At 52.1% G+C, this 13,340-nt stretch overlaps 1 protein-coding gene across 2 annotated transcripts in view; it reads left to right on the top strand.

Moving 5' to 3' along the window:
• The window catches only part of AACS (acetoacetyl-CoA synthetase), a 53,415-nt gene that overhangs the window by 16,084 nt on the left and 23,991 nt on the right, over window positions 1-13,340 (top strand). For both annotated transcript variants that reach the window (XM_061384538.1, XM_061384539.1), the window contains exons 5-7: window positions 544-641; window positions 9,739-9,853; window positions 10,065-10,146. In XM_061384538.1, the coding sequence (XP_061240522.1) occupies window positions 544-641; window positions 9,739-9,853; window positions 10,065-10,146 (295 nt within the window). The remainder of the gene's footprint in view (window positions 1-543; window positions 642-9,738; window positions 9,854-10,064; window positions 10,147-13,340) is intronic.

Below are 13,340 nucleotides of genomic sequence, written 5' to 3'. Positions count from 1 at the left end.
TATTATGGTAAATCTGGTGAGGGAGAAATATGGCATGCTTTGTGGGTGACTGGCCAAGGCACCTGAGTTCATGGAGTGCTCTTGGAAAAGGCTTCCCTGACGGAGTTTCGTTTGCATTCAGCGCTGAAGGATGAGTGTGTGCCCAGTAGGGAAGGCTGGTGTGGGTGGGAGTGTCCAGACAGCTCATGCAGCCTGTGCAAAGGCCCTGAGGCAGCAGGAGCTTCAAACAACTGAAGAACTGAAGGCAGGCTATTGTGACTGAGCCCAGAGTCAGTGCCAGAGCAGAGGGAGAAGAGGCCAGACTGGATCTAGGTGGGGGCCACTGATCAGAGTGGGTTGGAGGGGGTGATGACAGGAAGCGGTCAGGCTGGCAGCAGGTGATTGCAGCATCTGAGCAGGAGCTGTCCAGGTGGGCCTGGCCCTACTCTGTGAACCTTTCACAGCCAGCCCCTCTCCCCACTCCCGCCCTGGCTCTGGGAGGTGCTTTTGAAAGTCTGCATCCTCGCACCTTGACCAAGCGTTCTCCCTGTGTCCTCTCCACAGGCTACTTGCCCAACAGCGCGCATGCTGTGGAGGCCATGCTGGCGGCTGCGAGCATTGGGGCCATCTGGAGTTCCACGTCCCCAGACTTTGGCGTGAATGTGAGTCGGGGTCCCCTCAAGTGCCCTGGGTGTGCTACCCCTGCAGGGAATCATTCCCTGTGATTTCTGCCTGATATATTGGGTCAAGGTGTGGGCAGCTGCAGGGTGGGACCAGCAAGATGGGAAGGAAAATGGCTTCACTATGACCTCCCGTCTCCCCAGCCAGTGACTTGTGATCCGTGGGAGAGAAGGAGCCAGAAGGAGCTTAATGTTTTTTTAAATTAATTAATTAACTTACTGGGTTAACCCGCACTGGGTCTTCATTGCTGCCCTTGAGCTTTCTCTAGCTGTGGCAAGCAGGGGCTGCTCCTCTATTGGCAGTGCCCAGGTTTCTCATTGCAATAGCTTCTCTTGTTGCAGAGTAAGGGCTCTAGGGTGTGTGGGCTCGATAGCTGAGGTGCATGAGCTAAGTTGCTCCGCAGCATGATGGATCTTCCTGGACCAGGGATTGAACCCGTGACCCCTGCATTAGCAGGAGAGTCCAGAGCCGAATCTTCTCTTAAGCCTACAAGTAAATGATTCTTCCTTCCTTTCTTTAATATTCCTCACGTCCAGCCATGTGTAATGGCTACATTAGTGTGTGTTACATGTGATGGGCAGTGTTCTGAGCATCCAGTAAGAAGTGCCTGACCGCTGCTCTGGTTACTTCATGCCCACATGAAGTTTTCTGATGTTTATCCTCTGCAGACTGTTTTCCAGATTTGCTCACAGAAGTTCCCCCAAGGCCTCCAACATTGCCATTTCTGATCTCTTTTTAAAAAGAATTTTAAAAATTATTTATTTGTGTTTGACTGCGCTGGGTCTTCATTGCTACGTGAGGGCTTTCTCTAGTTGCAGCGATTGGAGGCTCCTTTGTGGCTCTGAGCAGGCTTCTCATTTCGGTGGCTCCTCTTGTAGAGCATGGGCTCTAGGTGTGCAGGCTCAATAGTTGTGGCTCATGGGCTTTGTTGGTCTGTGGTGTGGGGGATTTTCCAGACCAGGGAGCAAATCGGTGTCCCCTGCGTTACGAGGCGGATTCTTAACCACTGGGCCACCAGGGAAGCCCTCATCTCTTACTTTGAGTCTGAGCTTTGCACCCTATGTGGGAGCGGGTTGAGCCTTTTTATTCCCTTAAACATGGAGGGTACCAGGGACCAAGGTGCACCAGCTGTAGAGTGACCCAGGCAGGGGCAGGAAGCTGAGCCCCACATGGGGAAGGAAGAAACAGTAAGCAGGACTTCTGGGACTCTCCACTTCCCAATCAGGGACCTCTCCTGGTTGCAGAGCCTTGGGGCTGAGGGACCCTCAGGAGCCATGAGCACAGTCCCCTGTTAGAGGACACAGTGGGTATCTTCCCAGACTGTTCTTCTTTTGCCCTGGGCGTGGCCCCCGCTCTGGGCATCCGTCAGAGCAGCCCAGGAGCTAAGGGCTGGCCTGGCTTTGCTGCCTGTGCATCTCTGGGTGAGTTGTTTATCCTCATGTGTGAGGCAGGGGCAGTGGAAAGAGAGTATCTCATGAAACAAGTGTAGACCGTGGGGGCCTGTGATCGGCGTGGAGGGTTGATGCACTTGGACTATAGATGCGGTGATGGCGCTTTTCCAGCCTCGCTCTGTGACCCATGTGCTGGTCCCTGGGCCAGGCATTTTGGGTGTGAGCTTGACACCGATGTCTGTCCTGAGGCTCGCTCTTCTGGAAAAGATTTCACAGTATTTCTTGTTTTCCCCTGCACCACGCAGAGGAGGGATAGACGTGGCTCTGTAACATGGAGGCCTGGAGCAGTGAAGTGATTGGCCGAGGCCAGTCCTGGCCCCATGAGGTGAGGACTGAGCCCTGCTGAGTTCAGGGAGAGGGTGGTCATCTCAGCCCTCATCACTGGTGGCCGTGATTGTGCCTCCTGGGGCTTTGCTGGGCCTCTGCCAGATTGCCTCCCGCCAGGACTGATTTGAGACCGAAGCTCCGGGGTGACTTCTTGATCCCCAAGGCCCGCTGTGAGGCCATGTGAGCTTGGGACCGGGCCATCCTTGTGGGAGCCAGTCCCTGGGCATTGTTGTCCTTGGATCCCTTAGCAGCCCTTGAGCTGTGTTGCCTGGAAGTGGTGAAGGTGCCTCGGGGTTGGAGAAGGCATGTGGCATGGAGGTTACTGGCAGACAGGCTCCTGCCTGGGTTTGAATCGGGCTCTGCTGCTTCTGGGTTCCCATTCCTGGGGGCACACTGCAGGAGGCTTGTGAGGACAGCAGCAGTGGTGCCCATCTAGGGTTGGGACAGTGCTGGACCCACGCCCGAGCTTAGTAAATGTCAGACATTCCTGATGTGGGATCTGGTTCCTTGACCAGGAATTGAACCCAGGCCCCCTGCATTGTGAGCACAGGGTCCTAGGCACCGGACCTTCAGGGAAGTCCAGAGGGGTGGGTCTTTTTGAGTGAATTGGAACCTGTAAGCAGTTGTAAAGATGTTGGCAGAGCTCTGTGTGGCAGGACGATGTGGCTGTGGCCTTCTAGAGCCTGACTGAAGCTTGTGCCTGAGGGAGTCACAAGCTTCAGAGAGTGGAGGTCCTGAGTTGGCCTCTGGTGGCAGGTCTCAGCCACCAGGTGCAGGGCGGGGTGGCATTAGGGGACAGGTTGCCTCCCACTTGTTTGTAGCGTCAGCAGCTGGCCCTGACCCTATGCCTGTTCTCATGAGTCTGTCCTGTGCGGAATGTCACCATCACAGGCCACTCTGGCCGACTCTGGTCCGAGGTCCTGTAGTGTAGAGGACGCAGCCCATGGGTGCTGCTGGAGGGCGTCCCAGGCATTCCTTCCCTGGGTTGAGGCTGGTTTGGGTCTTCTGATGTGGTGGCTGTCGTCAGACGCACGTGCGCACTAGATGGCAGCCTGGCTCTGCTCTGACCTCGACTTTCAGCACATTTGATTCAGGGAAATCTTCGCCGTGCAACGGCCTGAATCTGGGGAGAGCCCTCTGTTCCATCAGAAAATGACAGGGCCAGATATCTTTCTACTGAGATGCTTCACTTTGCCCTGAGTTCTGGGAGGTGGTCCTCATTTTGCTGAGCTCCTGGTGTAGAGCCAGAGGCAGATGGTCATGCGCACAGTCTTCAGGAGTGAGTGTTGAGCAGCTGACAGTTCATGTATCAGCCTGGTGACTTCAGGGTCCCCCGGCTGTTGGTACCACCTGTCAGCTCCCAAGGTTGACCCCTGTGTCCGGGAAGCCCTGGTCGAGTAACCTGGACCATAGCACTTGCTCATGTGGGCATTGATACCCATGGGCTTCCCTGATGGCTCAGATGGTAAAGAATCCGCCTGTAATGTGGGAGACCTGGGTTCGATCCCTGGATGGGTTAGGATGATCCCCTGGAGGAGGGCGTGGAGACCCACTCCAGTATTCTTGCCTGGAGAATCCCCATGGACAGAGGAGCCTGGTGGGTTACAGTCCATGGGATTGCACAGAGTCAGACAGGACTGAGCAACTAAACACAGCAAGGACCCGGTAGAAAGCAGTGACTCCAGAGCCTCCGGTATCTTCTCTGTCCTCTTCCACTAGCTAAACCTACAGGAAAGCACTGAGTCAAAGATGAGATGGGGCCTGGGGCGAGAAAGGGGAGTCCCATAGGCCTGCGACGGCCCTCTTCAGCAGTGTGCATATATCTACTTAAAAAAGAGGCTCCTGGGGACTTCTCTGGTGGTCCAGTGGCTAAGACTGTGCTCCCAGGGCAGAGGGCCCGGGTTTGATCCCTGGGCAGGGAACTAGACCCCACATGCTGTAACTAAAGATCCTGCGTGTCTTAACTAAGACCCGGTGCAGCCAAATAAATAAAAAAGAGGCTGCTGCTGCTAAGTTGCCTCAGTCGTGTCCGACTCTGTGCAGCCCCATAGACGGCAGCCCACCAGGCTCCCCCATCCCTGGGATTCTCCAGGCAAGAACACTGGAGTGGGTTGCCATTTCCTCCTCCAATGCATGAAAGTGAAAAGTGAAAGTGAAGTTGCTCAGTCGTGTCCGACTGTTCACGACCCCATGGACTGCAGCCTACCAGGCTCCTCCATCCATGGGATTTGCCAGGCAAGAGTACTGGAGTGGGGTGCCATCGCCTTCTCCTAAAAAAGAGGCTACTGTTATCAATTTCTGGCATTGCCACATTTAGATGGTCCTCCCAGTGTCAGTAAAGGGTCCGTTTCTGAAATTTGCAGTGAAGTACAAATGTCTTTCCTTCTTTGACTCATTTTCTGTCGCAGATCACTGAAAATCCCTATAATAAAGGGAAAATTGCCACTCTCTTGCAAATGCTGATTTTAACTTTTTATTTTTGTGACGGGGTTACATTGTGAGTGACTGTGCAGTAGGTTCTAGTCCTGTGGCACAGGCATGGGGGATAGTTACTGGGCAGTTTACAGGTATGGGGGCAGGGTCTGCATACATGTGGACTCACCTGTCCACAGATGAATCCTCCTCGCCTAGCCAGGCTGGTGATGACAGGACCCCCTCTGTTGCCAAGCTGTGTGCCTGTCTGCGTGAGCTGTTCTGGGGCAGGGTGGGGATGCCGCTTTTGCTCAGGGATGCTGGGGGCCATTTCTCACTTCCCTTGACACCCTTTGGCTCTGGTCTGCCCTCCCCCTGCCCTTCACCTCACCTTTCCTCCCATCCTTTCCACTTCTCCCACCCTCTGTGCTTGGATACCCCCCACAGTGGGCTCAGGGACATCTCCAGGTGGGTGGGGTGCTTGTTCTTCAGGTCCGCAACCTTCCAGCCTCACCAAGACCTCCAGGTCCTGTGTGTGTTGACATTTGGTTTTTCCTTTGTGTCACTGTTTACCTTTGAATGGGTGGCTTTTTCAGAGACGCTGGGGTAGTCCAACCTTTGATATCCACGCATCCAAGAGCCAGGCCAGTAGCTTGTAGCCCTCCGTCTTACAGAATGCTTTTCAGGCTGCTGCGTGTGTGTATGTGTGTACCTGTGCACACACATACGTGCGTGAACATAAATAGGAGAGCTGTTCTCACTCTGGGTGGCTGTCCATGTGATCCAGCACTGGCCCGGCTGTTGGTTACAGCACTGGGTTGGTTGCTAAGCGCCCTCTCAGGTCAGCTGCACGATCACAGGTGTGTTCGTTTCATTGTGATATGAGAGCAGTCACGACTGAGCAGCCCTCTTCTGGACTGGAATAGGCCAACAGCCAGTTTCTGATTCTCAGAGATCCCAGCTCGACCCACCAGGAACCTCACCACCATGTCATGGGGTCTCTGAGTCTGTCCATGGTGCCCTGTTCTGACCCCTGGTTCTGAAACACTTGTTGTCTTTGCTATTTGCTCTCTCTCCCTGTGACCAAGGGTCACTTCCGTGATGTCCTAGCCCAAGATCACTGCTCTCTGGTCCTTCTACCTGTGTGGGCTAGTCCACCAGAAGGATGCTAGGTGTCATGGAGAAATTTCTGCCTCCTTCCAGGGCTCCTGTCTGGCCCCATCCTGCTCCTTCCTGGCCCCAGACTTTCTAGAAGTTCTTTCCCTTCCCTGGGCTGGCTCCCCATGCCTTGGGCCAGCTCCCCCCGCCCTGGGCTGGCTCCCCCTGCTCTGGGCTCTTCTTGTGGCACCCTCAGCTCAGAATGGCCGCTCCCCTTCCACCTGACTGCGAAGCCTGCTCCCCTGATGCCCCTGAGCGGAGGTGCTCTCTGGAGGCATCCTGGGATGCTCTGGCTGTGGTTCTTGCTTCCTCCCCCTATTCAGTCTGTGGGGACCCCAGCCCTGGCTCTCTGCTGCTGCCCAGTGGCTTTCCTGTCCTGAGGGTCAGTCTTTCCTTAGTAGGGGCAGTGCCGTGGTTAAGAGCACCAGCCCCCGTGGCAGATGGAGCAGGCTGCAACCCCAACTCTGCCGCTGGCAGGTTGTGAAGCTTTGGGCAAATGATGCTGGTCCTGCCTCAGCAAGGATGTGGAGCTGATCACAGCCCCAGCCCGCTGCTGGGGATGGGAAGTCAGATGGCGTGAGTGCCTGCCACCAGCTGGAAAGGTGGATGTTGAATGCTCAGTGCATGGAGATGTTTTCATTGGCAAAAATTTTCTTCCCAGCTTAAGTGAGGACTCTCCGCCCCTCTTAAAATCCTGGGGTCCAGGAATACTGTTTATTTTGCTGTGTGGAGCTTACTGTTGTTTTCTCTCTCTGTTTTTTTTTTTCCCATGCCTTGCTTGGCATGTGGAATCTTAGTTCCCGACCAGGGATTGAATCCCGTGCAGTAGAAGTGCAGGGTCTTAACCACTGGACCACCAGGGAGGTGCTGCTCTGTGGAGTTTGTACATGGCCACCTTGCCTAACCCAGTTCTGTTGGTTCGCCTGGTGGTTCTCACTGGCCTGTTTCAACATAGCCATTTCTGTCGTCTGCTGCTCGGCTCCTTTCTGCCAGCTCCTGGCTCCTAGCTTGGCTGGAACTCCAGGACACCGTGGCAGTCTGGGCACGGAAGCTGGTTTCTGCTTTTTGCCAGGATGCTTTTTTTTTTTTTTTGGCCACGCTGCGGCATTCTGGATCTTAGTTCCCAACCAGGGATTGACCCTGGGCCCCCTACAGTGGAAGTGCGGAGTCCTAAACTGGACAGCCTGGGATGTCCTACCGGGACTCTCCTCCATCAAGAGCAATGTATTTGCCATAGATTTCTGTGAGACACTGTTTGTCAGTGAGGAAGTGTCCAGTTTAGTAAAGCTTTTTGTGAGGAAAGCAAAAGCTTTTAAGATATTCACAAGCTTTCCTCCCTTTTAATCTGTTAGTGTAGTAAATTACATTGGTCTGTAGTCTCTTTCTGTCTGCTTGTTCTCTGTCATTTTCTGTCTTCTGAATGGTTTGTATAAAGGGAATGTTCTAGTGCCCGAGGCTGTGGCGACACGTGCCTGCAGTTCTGTCCCTCCCTGGTGTCTGGGTTAAGAGGTAGACCTTTGACTGCTTTTTCTCCCATGGTTATTGGCTCTTCGGGTGTTCTACTGCTTCTTGGATCATTTTTGATAAATTTATGTCTTCTTGGGGAATCATCCACTTCATCTGGCTTTTGGCAATTTGTTAACAACACTGAACGTAGTGCTCTGTCATTGATTAATCTTTCTGTAGTAAAGTGTGATTTCTGACTTTGGGTGATTGTAGGCCTCAGTGTATCCATCTGTAATGTGGGGATAATAATGCTGTGTCAGAGCACTGAATGAGTGAATATTAGTGAAGTGCCCAGGACAGTGTCTGATACGTGGTAAGTACCGTGTAAGTGTGAGCTAGAAATATTATCTGTCTTCTTGATCACATTTGTCAAGAGGCTTATTTTATTGATCTTCTTGGAAGAAAGATTTTGGTTTTATTGATCAAATCCATCACTAATTTTTCCTTATGTCTTTATTCCTTCCTTTCTTCTCTCTCTTTGTTTTCCTGGCTACCTAAAGGATGAGCTTAGTTCACTGAAAGCAATTGGAAATTAGAAACAGTAACATTTAATTGCTTCGCTGCTTCTCCCCCAGTTAGATTGTATGTTCTAAGGACAAGGAGCTCTGCTTGCCTGGCACTGTGTCTTGAAAATGGATGACATTGAAAGTAGCATCTCAGTTCTTCACTCTGTAGTCCAGAGAGTCACAAATTTCATCATGCGTTAGAATCGTCTGAGGGGCTTGTGAAAGCCCAGATTGCCAGGCCACTTCCACACTGTTGTCACCAAGACCATTCCTAGGGGCCCTGGTTTCCCCTTGTCTTAAGCATGTGCTTTGCTGACTCCTGGGGAACTCTGAGAAGCAGCGCCTGGCCCACCCCAGGCCAGTTAATTAGTTATCTGGTGAGTTTAATCGTCCTGCCACAGGTGGCCTGTGTCCTGCAGCCAGGGTGGAGACCCTGTCCATCAGATCCTCACACAGAGGTTCTGACATCCCTGGAGTAGCCCCAGGCATTGACCTTGAGCTGCTACATTGGGCTTACATGCAAGGGACCAGGAATGCTGGTTCAGGAGTCCGGAGTCCGGTGATGCCTTCCCAAATGCTGTTTTTGTGAATGAAGGTGGCTCTGCCATAGTCTGAATTTGGCAGGCTGGAAGGGGAGCCAGAGGGGAGACTGTGAGAGCTTGTACCTGTCACCCTCAGGGCTGCATGCAGGTTGTCTCAGTGTGTCTCGAGGCTACACCTGTCAGTTTTGTGTGTGCACAAGAGGTGTGCCTTCTCTCAGTGAGAAGGATGTGCTTGAGGGGGATGGTGATTCATGTGTGGTGTAAACACTGCTGGGTGTGGAGAGCCTGCTTTTTCAAATGGGCTGGTTTACGAGTGTACATGTTTATGGGTTTATCCATTTGCTTGGCAAAAAGTGTCATTTGGAGGACTCAGGTACCTCTGTCATTGAAGATCAAGGAGAACTGAACTTTGGGACTGCTTTGCATACAGAGCTTCCTTTTGGGGAGGTGAGCCTTCCCTTACATACGCCAGAAGAGCCGTGTTGGAAGGTTCTGTCTGTAAATGGGGGACCATTGTGGTCGTGCAAACACCATGCTGTTTTCCCATTTGATAGACTCAGTGTGTGTCTGTGAGTCCATCGGGTGTTTCTTTGCACTGATGCTTTCTGTGAAGTGATGATCCTGTCTCATGTGCGTGTCTGGTTTGCTTGGCCGTCTTTCTTGGCCTCCAGGTGACGGGAATGCAGGGACATGGCTGGTGTGGTGGTCATGCTCCGTTTTCTTTCCCTGAAGATATAGCGGTCCCATGGGCTACTGGGAGATTTTGCCTTTTGGATGAGCAACAACGATGTTTCCTTGAGCAATAATGATGTTTCTTTTTGCAGGGGTAGGGTGGGGTAGGGGTTGTGCTACGCAGACTCAGAAGTTGGAAGCGGGTGGTCTTAGCTGCCCTGAGGCAAGTGGGATCTTAGGTCATTAGTTCAGTTCAGTTCAGTCACTCAGTTGTGTCCGACTCTTTGTTACCCCATGGACTGCAGCACGCCAGGCCTCCCTGTCTATCACCAACTCCCGGAGTTCACTCAAACTCGTGTCCATTGAGTTGGTGATGCCATGCAACCGTCTCATCCTCTGTCGTCCTCTTCTCATAACCAGGAACCATATTCGCCTCTCCTGCATTGGAGGGTGGATTCTGAACCCCTGGACCTCTGTAACAATGGCTCTCTCCTTCTCCCCCAGGGCGTTCTGGACCGTTTTTCTCAGATCCAGCCGAAGCTCATCTTCTCTGTGGAGGCTGTTGTGTACAATGGCAAAGAGCACAGCCATATGGACAAGCTGCAGCGGGTCGTTAAGGGTGCGTGGGCTGGCGTGGAGGGGTGGCGGGGGGGGGGGCGCAGGGGCAAGAGTCCCGCCCCCGGGCTCCCAAGAGCCCCTGGTAGCCGTGAGCTACAAAAACGGAGCAGTCCCAGCCCTGGGTTGTTTTACATTTCATAAAAAAGAGAAAGATCAGTGACTAAGTTTGTTGGGGTCTGTAAGCTTGTGTGTTCTTCTCCCCCTGCTTTTAGGACTACCAGACCTAAAAAAAGTGGTACTGATTCCTTACATCTCCTCCAGAGAGAAGATAGACATCTCCAAGATTCCAAATAGGTGAGCCAGCCACACGCTGATCACTAATTGCATATGGAACACAGTCAAGGACCCACCGGGCAGCAGGTTCTGTGACTCTTTCCAGTGGGAGTGGGAGCATCTTGGAGGCGCAGGGTATCTTTGTTAAATGTCGTTCCATAGGGACTTCTCTGGGGTCCAGGCGTTAAGAATCCACCCCGCAGTGCTGGGGACTTGGGGTCAGTCCCTGATCTGGGAACTAAGATCCCATATGCTGCAAAGCAACTAAGCCCACGAGCCAGAACTAGCGAGTCCGTGCACCACAAGGGAAGATCCCCAGTGCTGCAGCTGAGACCTGATGGAGCCAAAAAGTATCCTCATTCTGTAGATGGGCACCGGAGGGCCCAGAGCGAGTCCCTTGGGGCCACATGGTGACTTAGTGGCAGAACTGAATCTGTCCCAGGCATCCTCACCCTTCCTGTCTGTTGTCCCTCGGAAATGGTGGTGGGCTTGGATGGGGCCAGGCCATTTGGCCACAGCAGTTGTGAATGGTGTCTAAAGTGTATGCACATGTGCATACGTGTATGTATGTGTGTATGTGTTTACACACACGTGTGCACTTTTGTGTATATGTATATGGTGTCTGTGTATGTATATGTGTATGCACGTGTACATATATGCATATGCATATGTACAAAGCAATGGTGGTGTTGGTGTTAGTCGCTCAGTTGTGTCTGATTCTTTGGGACCCCATGGACCCCACCAGGCTCCTCTGTGCATGGGATTCTCAGGCAAGAATGCTGGAGTGAAAAAAAAAAAAAAGAATGCTGGAGTGGGTTGCCATTCGCATGCTTAATGTATTTTTTTCCATTTTAGAACCTGTTTTTTGTCCCCCTTGTTAATGGCATCTTCCTTTCCTCTTCTGACATTCATAAACTAATAGACTTCAGGCCTTGAGCACTGAATAAAATGGTGAGCACCTTAATTCTGACTAGGCATCAATAAAATGGATTATGATTTGCTCCAAGTAGAGGTTCTTCCTGGAGGTCTTATTGTCCACCTTTCATCTCTCTTAAAGAGATCACTGAAGAGAGGTAGGTTTTTTTGGGACACGCTTCTTGGCTTGTGGGATCTTAGTGCCAGGTCAGGGATCTAACCCTTCCCCCCTGCAGTAGAGGTGCAGAGTCCTAACCTTTGGGCTGCCAGCAAAGTCCTAAGGGGAGACTTCTGAGATCAGACGTGTTTACCTGCACAGGTAAACCTATCCATTTAGCCTTATGTCTAGGTTGTGGGCAAGAATCTCTGAGCAGCCTCAGAGCCACAGGTGGGGTTCCTGTGTGTGCTATGTGCAGGGAGCGAGGGGATGTGGAGGCCTTGCTCTTGGGTGGACATGGCTGAGTGGTTCTATCCAGGCACCTCCTGGGGCACTGAGCAGGATAAAGCTCACGTGCTGTCCCCAAGTTTACAGTCCAGCTCGGGGGTAAGGCACACCTGCAGGAAGGGTGAGCTGTGACCACGGATCCCAGTAGACACAGCCATGCTTGCTTAGTCGGGACAGGCAGGGCCCAGCAAGTGAGACATGAGCACGGTTGCTTCTTTGTGGGAGGGGGAGGCGACACCTGAAGTGACCTTGAGAGGTGGCCCAGAGCGGGGGACAGCTGCAGGTACCAGGATTCTAGAGGCTGGAAGGAGCTGCAGCAAAGTGACTATTCCCTGAAGGCTGTGGCTTCCAGCCAGACTGCTCTGGGTCGTATGTCAGCTGTGCGGCCCTGGGCTAGCGATCAACCTTGCTGTGCCTGGGTTTCCCCATCTGTAAAATGGGAATAATAGTACTTTCTTCTCAGGCTTGGCAGTGTGCACAAAGTTAGCTGTCAGTAATGTCTGTCATTAAGAGCAGGTGACAGCCCAGTCAGGAGTGAGCTGTGTCCTCTGGAGCACCCGGGTCAGGACGTATAGGTCCTTAACAGGCCAGCGCCGGGGCATGGGCTTGTCCCTAAGACTGTGGGAACCCTGCAGACCTTGATAAATTACACCCAGCCTTAGCTCCCTTTTAAACAAATTTATTTATTTTTAACTGAAGGATAATTGCTTTATGATATTGTGTTGGTTTCTGTTATACATCAACACGAGTCAGCCATAGATATGTGCCCTCCCTCTGAACCTCCCTCCCCTCCTTGGTTTTACTGATGGGGCCATAACGCACAGAGGCCAGGAGGAACACAGGATGGTTTGCTGGTCCCACAGTGGCCCGGCTTTTATTTTTCTGTATGTGTTTATTGGTGATTGATGTAAAATGAGAGCATCCAGGAGAATTAACATCCACCACTTCATTTGGCTCCAGTGTGGAGAGTCCCGCCTCCCCGCAGGTCCACCCTGGAACCGGGCCCTGTTGCTGTCCAGCTTTCAACTGCTAGGCGCCATGGATAAACTGAGAGCATGTCTGCGCCTGTGTGCAGACACCTGTAACAGGACCGCCCTTTTGGCTTCCATCTTTAGAAGAAACAACAAAAGTCATCACTATTTACTGTGATTTACAGACTAGTGGAAAGAAGAGGTTTTTCTCTGTGTGAAGCATCTGATTAGATTGGGCTTTTTATATAAATAGGGTTTGGATGGGAGGTGGGGGCTTTCATTGGCTGGAGGGTTCCACAGTGAATAGTTTTCCTGACACTCTGAAGAGGAGGACTCTGCTTATTTACTGCTCAGAATTGAGTTATTTGGGGTGCCCTTTTCAAATGGCCACGCCTCCGCCGGGAAACAGGCTCATCTTTAAGGACGCCTGCCCATGTGAGCCAGCACACTTCTTCACTCTAGTGTGCATGCTTGTAAATATTTCAGAGTAGTCATCGTTGGCAGTTTGTTGCCAGCCAAGTTGAACTGAGTTCTCCCATTTTCTTGAAAGCAAGTTCCATTTGTCAAAACGGTAGCTTTGTTTGTTTTCTTCTCTCTCTCCCTTCTAAACCAGTGGAGCAACAGGTCTGGGGTTCAGGGATTGATTTTTTCCTACTGATCTCAAAAGAGAGAAATCACCTGTCTCCCAACGTGGCTTTGTGGCTTCTGCTGTCCTGTTTCTGCTCAGGAAACAGCCCCTTCGGTGGCCCTTAATCACATGCAGTGAGGCTTTGACTCAGCTTTGGGGGCACAGTTGAGGACAGGCTGTTTAGGCCAGAGCCGACAGCTGGGCTGAATCTTCTTGTTCCTGGACAGGTATTTGTATTTGGCCATTGTAAACCTCA

The sequence above is a fragment of the Bos javanicus genome, chromosome 17 (genome assembly GCF_032452875.1).
Source record: "Bos javanicus breed banteng chromosome 17, ARS-OSU_banteng_1.0, whole genome shotgun sequence".
Lineage (NCBI taxonomy): Eukaryota > Metazoa > Chordata > Mammalia > Artiodactyla > Bovidae > Bos > Bos javanicus.
The sequence above is the reverse complement of the archived record's forward strand: the minus strand, read 5'-3'. Positions and strand labels throughout refer to the sequence as shown.